This window comes from Otolemur garnettii, unplaced genomic scaffold, assembly GCF_000181295.1.
Source record: "Otolemur garnettii isolate 467f Iridium unplaced genomic scaffold, OtoGar3 scaffold00022, whole genome shotgun sequence".
Classification (NCBI taxonomy): Eukaryota; Metazoa; Chordata; class Mammalia; order Primates; family Galagidae; genus Otolemur; species Otolemur garnettii.
The window spans coordinates 4104193-4116509 of record NW_003852417.1 but is presented as its reverse complement, the minus strand read 5'-3'; the positions used below and the strand labels follow the sequence as shown (position 1 = coordinate 4116509).

The 12317-nt window shown below is 48.4% G+C and overlaps 1 protein-coding gene across 1 annotated transcript in view; it reads right to left on the bottom strand.

Annotated features, from left to right (window-relative positions):
• Nucleotides 1–12317, bottom strand: part of GREB1 (growth regulation by estrogen in breast cancer 1) — a 65385-nt gene that overhangs the window by 14084 nt on the left and 38984 nt on the right. Inside the window, exons 18-23 of the mRNA XM_012803692.2 lie at nucleotides 12044–12159; nucleotides 8409–8608; nucleotides 7100–7189; nucleotides 5194–5825; nucleotides 3320–3422; nucleotides 284–442 (exon numbers count right to left, since the gene is read on the bottom strand). Coding sequence (XP_012659146.1) covers nucleotides 284–442; nucleotides 3320–3422; nucleotides 5194–5825; nucleotides 7100–7189; nucleotides 8409–8608; nucleotides 12044–12159 — 1300 coding nt within the window. The remainder of the gene's footprint in view (nucleotides 1–283; nucleotides 443–3319; nucleotides 3423–5193; nucleotides 5826–7099; nucleotides 7190–8408; nucleotides 8609–12043; nucleotides 12160–12317) is intronic.

Here is a 12317-nt window from a genome sequence, read left to right as displayed (position 1 = left end):
TCCTAGTCTCCCTCAACCTGAGCCTTTGCAACATTCTGACCACGTCAGTCAGTAAGCGTGTTGTCCTCACCACTCAGCACCCCCTGGGCTGCACATCTTTCTTCATGGGTTTCACAGTGGTCCCTTGCCTTTACTGGGAGGTGTAATCTCAGTTCTGTACTAGGCATCACTGGTTAAGGCACCACCCCTAGACTTCACTCCTAACGCGACTCAGTTCGTCCCTTTCAGAGACTATGCTCACATACTTTGGAAGGGGGTGAAGCAAGAGAGGCAGAAGTCTGACCTTCACGCTTTATGCTCTGATGGTGAGAACAAATCAGGCTGGCGTCTTCATACTTGGGGTCGTGAATGATATAGTCAAAGGGCATCTTCTTGAACAGCTCCAGGTCTGGCCAGGAGTCACTGAGCTGCAAATAATGCCAGTCTGGTTCTTCTCTGAGGTCTACAAGGTTGGCAGAAACACAAATGTGTGACCAACTAGGAAGTAAAACTGATTTGCCATCATGCATCGCTTCACAGGATGTGTTCTGAGAAATGCATAAATGATGTTGTCGTGTGCAAACAGCATGCACTGTGTTCACACAAACCTTGACGGACAGCCTACTACACAGAGGCTACGCACCTGTACAGCACATTACTGTACTGAATACTCTACGTCACTGTAACACAGGGTAAGTGTCTGTGTACCTATATAGAAAAGGGATAGTAAGACTACAATATAAAAGATAAATGGTGCACCTGTTTGGGAAACTTATCGTGGATGGAGGTGGCAGGACTGGCAGTTGCTCTGGTGAGTAGTGAGTGAACATGAAAGCCTGGGGCGTTGCTGTGCACTGCTGTGAACTTTACAGACACGAACATGTAGGCTAAAGGTTTTTTAAATTCTTTCTTCAATAGTAAACTGACCTTAGCTTACTTTAGCAACTTCTTATTTTTTTCACTTTTGATTCTTTTGCAGCAAAACGCAGCTTAAAACATCAATAGTAAAGCTGTACAAAAATATTTTATTTATATTCTCATTGTGTAAGCTTTTTTATATTAAAATCCTTTTAACTTTTTAAACTTTTTCTTAAAGACTAAGCTAGGGCACGAGTGCACACATTCACCTAGGCCGGCACAGGGTCAGGGATGTCAGTATCACTGCCTGCCACCTCCACATCTTGGCCGCTGGAAGGGGCAGGAACATGCGTGGAACTGTCATCTCCTAGGATAATAATGCTTTCTTCTAGAAGACCTCCTGAAGGACCTGTTTGTTTACTGTAACTAGAATGTAAGAGTACACTCTAATAAAAAGCATAACATAGTAATACACTGTGCTACCTAAACCAGTAACACAGTCATCTACCAAGTGTCATGTCCTGTGCATAATCGTATGTGCTGGACTTTTATATGACTGACGGCCCAGTAGGTTTGTTTACACCAGCACACCACAAACATGTGAGTAAACAGGTGAAGAAGTTTTCCAGTTTCATCACCATCTTATGGGACCACATCTATATATGTGGTCTGTTGTTGGCCAAGACATCATTACATGGCACATGATCACATTTTAAATGTGCACAAGCATGATGCTTAAGGTGGGGTTGTTATAAAGTCTAGAAGTCACTGGGAAGTCCCACTGTATCTCAGAGGCTTCTGATTCATATTCCATGTTCAGGATTGCTCCAGTGAGGCAAGAAAATGCATCTGGATCTCTGCCCAGAGGACAGCCTCATACTCTGCATGGAAAGGGGATTGCTCTCCTGCCCCCTACGCCAACGCCTGGCCCGACAGCCTAAGCCCTGTGCTTCTTCCCAACAGAGCGGGACCTATGAAGCCTGTGTTGCTTCCTTTCTTGCCTCTGAATATCCAAATGCTCCCCAGCCACTCAGCTCAGCTCCTGTCACTCCATTCTGGAGAGCTGCTCAGGTGTCCTGGCCCCTTGGTATTCCCTTCTGAACACCAACACCAGCCCTGGTGCAAAGACACTTTGACATTTGCCATGTGTCATCACCCACTGTGACGGGTCTGGTCTATGGTGCTCATTGACTGTTCCAAGTCAAATTATGTAACGTATTGATTATATCGCCCGCCCGCCCTCTGTACTGCATACACGGGCAGGGTGCCGTCCACAGCAAGGAGAGGGATGTTTACTGCGTTAATAGGCACACAGTGCTTCACGTGTACGGCATCCAATCCGTACAACATCCTACAGGACAGGAGTCATCTGTGTAATAAAGAGCACAGTGAGGTGATGACAGAGTATTTAAGGGAATGGGCCCTGACATTTAACTGTTGGTTCAAATCCTGTCTCGGAATATCCAAGAAAGCAAGGAGACAGACACAAGAGGCTGCGGCTTTTGTCTGAAATGTGGTTCTGAGCTGTGGGGAAACCACAGAAAACTTGGCTGGGCTGAAGAGCCTCCTCTTTCCCTCAAAGGAACATGGAGGGCTGGAAGGGCTCTGTAGGGTCCCAAAGTTCCCCAAGTCAAACTCAAACACAAGGTGCTGCGTGGACACCAGCACAGCCGGGACCCCTCACACACACTCTCCCCAGATAACAGGTTTGGAGACTGGTCCAAGTTTACCAGCCACTGGGAGGGGTGGGTAAAGAGGGACGGGGTGCCTCCCGGAGAGCACAAACAGGCCATCCACAGAGAGGCTTGCCTGAAGCAGGGTCGATCCTGGACAGGATTTTCCAGGACAAGATTTTCCCCACAGCTCAGTCCTATTTTGCCCCCAGGGTATTGACCTATGTGCCCAGATGCCTGGTAGGAAGCCTTCTGAGGGGGAAGTCTACTTTTCAGGGGCCAAGTCAAATCCAATTTAATTCTGGCTCTGCCACCCCCCTCACCCTGGCCTGACACCTGGGCATATGGTCCATAGGAAAAGGGAATGACAATGTCCTGGTGGGGCACAGAGGCTAAGCGTGGTGATTTATGTAAAATATCCACCTTCCCTGACCTGGGAAGGTACTCAGCAGTCGTTACCTTAGGGCAGTGGTTCTCAACCTTCCAAATGCCTCCTAATGCCGCAACCCTTTAATACAGTCCCTCATTTTGTGATGACCCCCCAACCATAAAATTATTTTCATTGCTACTTCCTAACTGTAATTTTGCTACTGTTATGAATCGTAATGTAAATATCTGATATGCAGGATGTATTTTCATTGTTACAAAGGGGTCTCGGCCCACTGGTTGAGAACCGCTGCCTTAGGCTAAGGGGAAGAGTCTGATTGTGAGTCTCAGAATTCTATCTGGAAAGTGAAAGACACACGGCAGTCACTTGAGAAAGCGATTAAGGGCTTGGACACCCACGTGTCACCGAACAGATAACTCACTGATATTGATCTCCTCTTCATCGTAAACGTCCACCTCTGTCAGCCGGATGAGCATGCGGGACAGGATGCTGAGGAACTGCAGGTAGGCGCCCGTCTTCCCGATCTGTGAACACGCGGAAACGGGAGCCTGCAGTCAGGAATCCCGTCCTGGGGGGTGCAGGCTGAACACCTGCTGTGCCTCAGGCAGTACAGCCCACCTAAGGAGCCCGTCATTGACACAGGAGCCCTGTGGACCCACAGACAAGTAAAGGGAAGCGTGGTCTAAACCAGCCTGCAGGTGGACTCTCCAGAGCTAGAGGCCTGTCTGTTTGTAAACTGCTACATGTGTGTCTCCGGATTTTAACCAGCCATGCTTCTTAAGCTGTTAGAAACAGAACTTTATCCTAAGGTGAGGAAAGTCTGCTTCAAAAATTAAAATGAATTGACAACGTAAAACATAAATGTCTCAAGAGCCTTAAAAATTGCAAACGGCTAGATAATAAAATTCTTTGTACAAGAAATAAAAAGTTGGCATCTCATTTTTGTCCTCCTAAACCCAAGAAAAGAACCACTTTTCTCTTCTTCCTTCTCTCCCTTTCTCTACCACACAGTCCCTTGCTCCCTCAGCCCAGCACCAGGCCAGCGTATTTACTATGAACCTTCCCTCATGTTGGTCACCGTTGAGTAAAGAAGTACCTGTGGGCTAGCCTGGGATGTTCTAGCACCAACTCATAACATAGTTACTCAGGGATGCCCTTTCCAAACACAGAGCCCGATGCCTGAGTTTCCAGCTGGAAACTCAGCAAATGCTGATGAATAAAAAAAACTAACATTAAAGAGGAAAATCTGACATGTAACCAGGGGTACAGAAGAGCGTCAGAAAAAATATTTGCAACATATATAATAAACAAAGGACGAAAATTCATAATGTCTGAAGTTCTCCTACAAAGCAGCAAGAAAAAGCCAAATGGTCTGAAGAAAAAACATTTTCTGCCGCTCCCACGGTGGAATCTTCTCTGACGGCCCAGGCTGGGCAGGTACCGTGTTTCCCTGAAAATAAGACCTACCCCCAAAATAAGCCCTAGCAGGATTTCTATGCATTTGTTAAGCCCTACCCTGATAATAAGACCTAGTGATGGGTGTGGCTAGGCAGTGTATCTGCCTAGCCATGCCATGCATTTCGGCACAGAGAGACATCCCCTGAAAATAAGCCCTAATGTGTCTTCTTGAGAAAAATTAAATATAAGATAGTGTCTTATTTTCAAGCTGGGTGACTACCAGCCAGAAAAATCACTGAAAGAACACTGATGACCAAGAAATACTTTTTAAAAATGTTAAATCTCACTAACAAACCTATAAGGTTACTATTGTTCACCTATCAAAAAATTTTAAAGACTGATGATATCTGATCCCATGTGAGGAGTGATGGAAACGACCTGTTAAGAAACATTTTCTTTCCTTCTCATTTTTTAACAGTTGTCATTTGACAAGTTCAAGAAACTCTGGACACTCGTGCCCTGGAGGTTCTGCCACTTTGAGAGGTAAAAGGACTTTCACAGGTAGGGAACTGCTATGAGCTGGGGAGGGCTGAGAAGGGAAACAGAGCCCCCAACTCCCTGTTACACTCACCAAACCTTCCAAGGCAGAAGGGGGAGGAAGTGTGCACAGCACACAAGGGCCATGTGAGATGGCTGGGAATACATGAAGCAGGTGGAAATGTCCCCTCTGTCCCCTACATCACACAGAGGAGAAATGGAAGTCACCCAGCTCCCACCTGCCCAGCCTGGGCTGTCAGAGAAGATTCCAGCATGGGAGGGGCAGAAAGTGAGCAAGTGGATACAGTCAGCCCGAAGCCTCCCTGTCCTGAGTCTAGGGTTGGCGCTGGGGGCACTCACCTGTGGGGGCCCACTGAGCAACAGCCTGCGGGGGTGGAAGCCGTCCACGCGGCCTTCGGCCCGGTTGCCGTAGTCCATGTGGCTGGGCCGGGGCACTGTCCACTGCCGGTAGTAGAGCGACTGCTCCGTGGATGTCATCGTCTTGCTGAGCAGGGGCCGGAAAGAGCTGGCCCACATGACTGAGTGGGAGGGCAGAAGTGAGGCAGCCTTGGGCAGGCCGCTGCCGTCGGTGGACATGACCATGTCATACACGAGCTTGGGCAGGAAGACGATGGGTGGCTGCCGGCAGGCCTTGGTCATGGAGCACTGGGAGGTCTGCAGTACGAGTGTCCCCGCGGCAGGTGCCACAGACAAAGAGGATGATCCTGAGGAGGAGGACAGCTGGGAGGACGACAAGGTGGCTGACACCTGGACACTCCTCTGGCCGGGCCTGGGCCCGAAGTCAGGCTGGGGGACTAGCCTGGGACTGTGCCTGCTGATGACTGATGGTGTCCCCTGGCCCGCTTGGGGCCTCTGCTTCTCACCAGGGGCCCTGGCCTCCTCTGATGGGCCACAGGGCTGGGGCGACTTGGCCTGCTCCACCAGGGGGGGCCCTGTGGGCTGGGCTGAGGCCTCACCATGGAGCGCTGAGCCTGAGGAGAGATAATCTGATCAGGCACATCCCAGGGGGACCTGGTCCCAAATGTACCAGCCACTCCTGTTTCTGTCCCAGGCTCCCTCTGCTATTTGGGGCAAGCAGGTACTGGTGGCTACAGCATTAGGCTTTTCTGACTGACCCTGAGCCTATGAGTCACAGAGGTCTCGGGCAGGCGAGGGAGGCCCGTGCTGACCTCATCAGAGGCATCTGCGGGGGAGGCCCCACTGCCAGGCTCACCACTCCCGGGCTGTGTGAGGTGAGGGAAAAAGAAAGGCTGCCCCAGACACCCCTGGGCCAAGTCTCCTGCGGCACTCTGACCTCCCGTCTCCCAGACCACAAGGCAGCTGCTCCCCAGCCACAGCCAGGCCCACCCGCAGCCTGGCACTGGACCCCTCCCTATACCTAGGCCCTACACACACTCACGCCCTGGGTCTCTCTGCCCGTGAGGTTTCTTCACCTGAAATACCTTCTCCAAGGCCCAGGCCAGATTAGCTCTTCTCTGAAACCTGTGGTGACCACACCCAACCCCAAATCTGCCCTCCACCTGGGACAAAATTAATTACTTCTTTATACATGGAACTGTGACACTTCACGTGCATGGAAGCCACTGAGAACGAGAAATTCCTTGAGGCCGGGGTCTGTGGTCTCACTGATCTTCCAATGCCCTGATTCAGATCTGAAGTTGGCTTTCAACAAATGCCTCGGGCAGAAATATGGAACATTATTTCAAGAACCCTGGCTCTAAATGCTGGTGGAGACCAAGGGACACCTTGGGGCGTAGACACACGAGGCCTTTTCTCCATTCGCTCTGCCACAGTGCAGTGCCAGGCATAGAGTCACATGCTCTCACTACCTTTTCTTGCTTCTCCCCAACCAAGTTTTTTGTGTCTATGTCCCTCAACAAGAACACCTCACCCTCAGTGCCCCTCCCCAGAGGCAGAGCGATTTCTGGAAGAAACAGCAGCACGGGGAGCCCCGAGGGAGGCCCCCAGCACAGCCAGCACTCTGCCGGCAGCCCAGCCACAGGGAGGAACAGAACCTTCCACCTTCCCCTGAGACCAGGGCAGCTGACCCTTCAGTCCTGCCCAGAGGGTTCAAGTTCTCAGATCCCAAGTTGACCAAAACATTTACTCTCTGGTTCTTCAATGATTCCTTCTTTTTCTAGTTCTGATGGAAAATACAGACTCACATTTCTTCTTCATTCTCAGAGCCCTCAAAAAAAAATTAAAAAACAGTCTGTCCAATCTTTATTCACTCAGGAACGCTTACCAGATGCCTTGGAGGAGAGGGATGAGGACGCAGAATCATGGGAGGAGGACCTCTCCCTTTTCACGGGACTTCTCTTCTCTGAGGTGGAGCCTGTTTCAAAACACGTATGCTGAAGAGGGGTTGTAATTCCCCACCCTCAGTTTGCCAAGCCCTTTACAGTTGGTAACATGCATTCCCATGTTTCATCTCTGCCCTATTCCAAGCACCCAGCATAGGGCACTGAGCAAACAGGTTGTGTCAGCCGGGGAGGCGCAGCTGTAGAGAGTGGACCAGGTAGGGCAGTGGGCCTAGGAGCCCAGAGGCAGGAGCAGGAGAACTGAAGCTGTGGCTTCTGGCCCAGCCACCACTGTGAATTTAGTGTGGGCAAGCCACTGTGTGGCAGGGGCTCGTGGCTGAGAGGTGCAGAAGGTGAGACTAAAGGGAGGATGGTGAGATGCCAGAGGGCATGGAGTCGTGTTGCTGCAACAGAGAAGTGGGAGTATCTTGTGTCGGGGTTGGGCTGGTGTCTCTGAAAAATGGCCATGCAGGCAGGTCACTCCAGTCCCATTTTACAGATAAACAAGCTGAGGCTAGGAAAGGCCCATGGTCAGGACACAGAGGAGGGACCACAGGCCTGAGCTGTGACTACGTCCCTCTCTCTCCACCTGCCGCATTCCACAACTGCTTCATACTTTTTGTATTATTGGCTTTAATTTTTTCTCTCCACACTGTTGACTACGGTCAGATGCCTCACAATGTTCTCATTCATGTGTCCTATTAAAAACATGGTGTCAGATTTTAAGAGTGTGCAAATGAAACTGGCCTGTTTTCACAAATCTCCGTAAAAGTAAATTTCCTACCGAGAAGAAATTCCACCAACAATGAGTAAAGCATGGACTTGAACTATAAGAAATCTCAATTTTTCTTCCTATTATTTAAGAATTCTAGAATGAGGAAGAGCCTACAGGGATTTCTATCTTCTCGCTCCACCAAAAAAGAAGAAGGAGGGAGCAAAATCTGAGTTCATGAAGGCTCTGCCCTCCCCTTCAGCAAAGACCAGGTGACTCTCACACGGAGCAGCAGCCGGGCGGGCAGGCCTAAGCCCCTGCCGAGCTGCCGCTATGAAAACAGCAAGAACCAAGACCAAATGTCCCAGAACCGCCCATACCTAGCACATACACAGTGCCACTTGCTGAAGTGTGCTGTGGCCCAGTGGACAGAACCAGACCCACTGATGGCTGTCTACACAAGTGCAGGTGGCTTTGGAGATTAGAAACCAAGGAAGACGTGCAGGCAGGAACTCCTGGCTGAAGACCAAGCCACCCCTCACCTTCTGTCCCCGGCTCCTCATCCTCATTGTCGGTGCTGCTCAGCTTCTCTGCGTCACTCTCCAAGGCTTCGGTCCTAGCCCCCTTCTCCAAGGGGACCTCGTTGCTCACAAAGTAGGCAGCCAGGCCCAGCTCCTGCTCCAGGGCTGTTCTCACCAAGCAGGAAGAGTTTATCAGACGCAGGTCACAGTACCGCAAAGACCTAGCAGGACACAGAAGGCAGCATTCACCGCGTGCCTTACACAGATGAGGTATGTTTGCAGTGCTGAGGGCAGCGTCACCAGAACCACGTCCGCCTCCCTCACTAGGACCCTGGGACTAGTGTGAGTACAAAAGCCACCAGCTTTGGGCGCACCCACTGTGTTTTTAGTCTTGTGCTACACTGACTTCCAGCTCAGACAAAAGCAGGCCTTGAAGCCCAGCTTGGCCACGTCCTAGTAATAGAAACTTTGACAAGATGCACAACTTCTGAGGCTCCGACTTTTGTTCTCTGAAAGATGGGAATGAATAATGGCCATCTAAGTGCACTGTTGTAAAGATTAAATGCCCTAAGTGGACATTTAATTATTCAATCAACATTATCATGTGCTGGGGTACTAGATGCTGGGATATGATGGCAACTGAGGTGACGCCGATGAGGAATAGCGTCTTTGAGCTGAGGAGGAAGGCAGCACTGGGGTCCACAGCAGAAACACAACCAGAGCACAGGGCTCAGAGGGCATAGGTGTGACCTCCAGCAAGTGACCTTCCATTTTCTCAACTATGAAATAGGATAGTCATACCACTGCTGCCAGGGGTGAGTGCTGTGTTGAAAGACTAGTGTACAGCAGTGCCCAGAACGAGGAAGGTACTCTGTAAATGCTAAAATGTAAGAAGACTAAGGCACTGTCTTAGTGCTCTAAGGAACTGAGGACTAGAAGAATTAATTCCTGTGAAATAGCAACAGCCAAGGTCAAATGTTTTGAACCCTCCCGTACCTGGCCTATGAGCACACAGCATGCTCATGCCCCTTGCTTAAGTCTGATGTGTCCCCATGGAAGGAACTGGACCCACGGTCATCAGGGTACTGGCTTAATCTCAGTAAGCCTCAGTTTCTCCAATCAGTGAGGTGGGACCACTGAAATATTCCCTTTCCCCCAGGGTTAATGTGAGAATAAAATAAGGTGACCAGATTTTAACATTGATAAAGCAGGACACCATTGACCGTGGGGGGTTAGGGGGGTTGAGGTGGATTCTTAATTAAAAATTTGGTCTATATGGAGCAACAAAAATTTTCATAGAACACAAAAATCGTATTGTAATATATATATATATATTTAATTTCAGTGTAAGTACCATTTACAAATATAACACATTAAAAAAAAATTATGTATAGGGTGGCACCTGTGGCTCAAAGGAGTAGGGCACCAGCCCCATATGCTGAAGGTGGCGAGTTCAAAGCCCTGGTCCAAAAAAAAAAAAAATTATGTATAGTATTATTTTATTCATTGGCATATTTCTCATTTGGGTGAATTTTTTTTAGTAGATTGCTGTCATTGTTTAAAAAGTCATGAAATATATTTCACACATAAAATGGCTTTCAAAGTCTCAACACTTAATTGTGATTTTTCTGATGTCCCCACACTTTATTTACTGTAGAAAAAAATACGTTCAGTTGCAGCATTAGTTCCTGGTAAGGACAGCGTGTATCCCACAATTTTTAGTGCATTATTGTATAGAACATGGTTTGTTTCAAAATGATGAAATATTTCTAAACATCTGTTCTCTATTGTGATTTTTGCTGATGCCCAAACCTTTTCCTTATCACTGTATTTTTTTTAATAATGATACCTTGTAAGTCGTAAGTGTCACTTTCAAGGCTGGCGCTAGACTTTTTGCCACCACTATAAAATATAAATAATACGAGTACTGTCTGCTAAATTCATTAAATAAATAAATTACCTACCTAAATTATCTGAATAGCTGATTTGTTGACATCACTTGTTTAACTAGCACTAGCACACAGTACAATGTATATCTCTGAGAGACAGTTACAAAATGTTTTCATGGTTGCCAATGCCAAAAAATGCCATTGTTCATTAAGTCCAAACAATGGTGGTCGAATTCTAACAACTGATCAACAATGCAAACTTGGATAAGCAGTTCTCGATAATCAGTTCTCAGCAATTATTTGTTATTATTAAAGTTTAACATTATAAAATTAACAAAAGTAATATAAAACTCATATCGTGGCAAAATAGCCACATGGCAGTGTTGGGACCAGAATTGCTGCTAAGAGACCACCACACACATGTAAAGACAAACAGTGCTTTATTTTGCAAGCATATGCCTGGGCCACTCTTCTCTTCATCGTGGCTGGAGGAAGGGCGACCCCCTAGTGAAGCAAGCTGAGGTTTTCAAAGCACATAGAGGAATTTCATGGGGTATTCTGTTGGGACGGGCTGCTATTGGCTGAGCTGTTTATGGTTAGGGACCCTTTGAGGGGGGCTACTTGTTTGTTCCAGACAGTTTGGCTCCTTCTGAGCTAATTGTCCTTACCTTGAAGCGGGGGAGAGAGCCAGTTTTCTGATACCAATTCCACCTGGGTGACCTTGCCCAGGAGGGGAGTAGGGAGCTTACATTAGCCTTTTCATTTCCAAATGAAGTTACATTAACCTCTTCATTCCCAAATGGAGTTACATTAACCTTTTCAGCAGCCAAAAAACTGGATATTCCCTTCCCGTTGTCCCGCCATTCCCTAGCTTGTCGTGCATTCTTTCCGAAAATCGGAACTTTTATAAAATGCCGCTGGATGCAGGACAAATTGTTAAAAATCAGAACTGTCCCGCCAAAAGCGAGATGTCTGGTCACCTTAGAATAAAATGGAATAAAGCATATCAGAAGAATCTAGGACAGTGTCCAGCATATAACAAGGACGCAAACCCCATCTGCTCTTAACATTTTGTTGCATAGGACAGTTGCACAAAGCCCCCACAGCAGCCTGCCTACCCTCCCCCACGGTAAGTCTTGGAAAGCCACCTATCACTACTGATCCCAGCAACCTCCTGTCCTGAGTGTCTGCCTGTCTGTGTAGAGACTACCAGGAGACACTGAGTGGACATGTGGCTTGAGATCTCCTAGCGCCCTGAGGGCTTTGGAGGAAAAGAGCTTTTGAGACAGTCCCCTCTTTGAGTTGGAACTAGCTTTCCCCAAGCAACAGCAGAAGTAGTTGTCCCTCTTCCCAGGACACCTCCTAATCCAGGCAGGACCCCACTACAGCAGAGACTGTAGTCCTGATCCCTGGAGGTGATGTAGTACTGTCCTCAATGCAGTTAGCCTCCCCTAACACACATAGTCAGGACACATGGACAGACTGATCCTGGAGACATTAAATCCTAACTGCAGCTGCAGGGCCTCCACCCATGAAGCTGGCAACAATCCCTGGATGGGCCCAAACCGTGTCATTCTGAGAATCAGGCAAAGCTGTTTGGGGCTAAGACCCTTTTCAGTGCTCTCTGCAGGGAAACCCAACCCATAGTGCCTGTGCATAAGAATAGCGCCACCTACCTTCAAGTGGCCATAACCCACCCTGGTACACTTGCCTGCCTGTGGGGCCCAGGCAGCATCCCTCAAAACCCCAATAAGCCCCTCTGCTCACTTAGGCAAGGACTCCCCATGCGGGTCCATCCCACTGAAGATCAGGATGCAAGGCAGTCCCTCCAACTCCAAATATGTCTGAGGCCTCCACTCTGCATCCTCAATTTTCTGCCACATCTGCAAATAATTAAAAATAAAGCCATGAGATCGCTGCTGACTTCCCAGCTCGCCCAGCTCCACATCCTCCCCTGGCTTGAAAGACCTCCGCATCAGTCCTTTGTAAAAGGGAAAGGTTTTTTTTTTTTTGGCAGTTTTTTGGCTGGGGTCGAGTTTGA